The sequence below is a fragment of the Hipposideros armiger genome, unplaced genomic scaffold, assembly GCF_001890085.2.
Source record: "Hipposideros armiger isolate ML-2016 unplaced genomic scaffold, ASM189008v1 scaffold_29, whole genome shotgun sequence".
NCBI lineage: Eukaryota > Metazoa > Chordata > Mammalia > Chiroptera > Hipposideridae > Hipposideros > Hipposideros armiger.
Window position 1 is genome coordinate 5,206,932 of NW_017731379.1, and position 1,240 is coordinate 5,208,171.

Here is a 1,240-nt window from a genome sequence, read left to right on the forward strand (position 1 = left end):
TGCGGGGAAACTGGTCAGCATTTGATTAGAAAGGGCAAAGGATGACCTCTCAGGTTCACCTGCAGTGGAATAGAACCAACTCTCCATTCTGTTAGGAGAAAGAGCATCGTGTATTTCTCCATTTGCTGCTGCTGCTGATTTATTTCATGAACGATTTACCTTCTTGGTGATAGTGATGGGAGGTGCCAGGGAAGGCCCAGGTCATTCTACATTCCTTTCCCTCTAAGCACCAGGAGTAGATGCGTATATGCGTGCCTGTTAAAAACTGATATGTGACCGGGGAGCACCATTACCCCTCTTCGTTCCCACCTTCACTGGGTCTCCACTTCAACCTGGACGGTCCCCATCACAAAGAAAGGCCTGTCACCAAGACTCTGTACTTACCCAAGCAGGTGTCGGAGGAGACCTTGGCTTGAATCGCATAGCACCAGTCTGACTCTGGAGTAGAGAGAGGAAGGATGTGAATCCTGTGAATACATGTGTCATTGTATCTGTGTGCACATACGTCTCTGTGCTCCTGGAGTCTGGGACAGAGGGCCCAGGGGAAGGAGACTGAAGAAGAAATTGTACGGATGGGGAAAGGCGGTCGAAGCAGCCAGGCTGCATGTGTCCCTGACCTGTGGCTGATCTACTGGTCCTCCTGCTCAGGACACTGTTCCTCAGGCAGCCCTTGAGGGGGCCCCTCTGAGGCCAGCGGCCTCGACACTCTCCATTGGTTGCTCATCAGCCTGCCCCTCTCTCCTTGCACCCCTTACCCGGAAGGGAGGCTCTGGTGTAAGGGGAGGAGAGGGATCAGGGCCCGGCCTCCCCTCCTGACAGCACAGCCAGGTTCAGCCTGGCTGCTTTCCCAGAGTTGGATCAAGGGGGTGATGAAGATTAGGTTAGCCCCTCCCCAGAACACACCTTCTTGTGTTATTAAGACCCAATAAGCCTTGGCTAAACATTCGCAGCCCCACAGCAAGGAAGATATCAGACCTTTTCCCTGCTCCACCATCCCACAGTCCTGGTGTTTGGGGCCAGACAGACACAGGTTCTAATCCCAGCCCTGCCTCTAGGGCAGTAGAACCAGCATCTCTGGAAAAAGGCTGCACCACAAATGTACCACTCTAATGCAAATGTTAAACTAATATTAACATGAGGGGACACGCTGCAGGGGCAGAGGGGACACGGGTGAGCCCTTGTGCTTTCTGCTCAGTTAAAGTCTATGAGAGAGAGAGAGAGAGAGAGAGAGAGAGAGAGA

The 1,240-nt window shown here is 52.8% G+C and overlaps 1 protein-coding gene across 1 annotated transcript in view; it reads right to left on the minus strand.

Moving 5' to 3' along the window:
• CA4 (carbonic anhydrase 4) overlaps positions 1–1,240 on the minus strand; it is a 9,210-nt gene that overhangs the window by 3,823 nt on the left and 4,147 nt on the right. Inside the window, exon 2 of the mRNA XM_019636685.1 lies at positions 385–438. Coding sequence (XP_019492230.1) covers positions 385–438 — 54 coding nt within the window. The remainder of the gene's footprint in view (positions 1–384; positions 439–1,240) is intronic.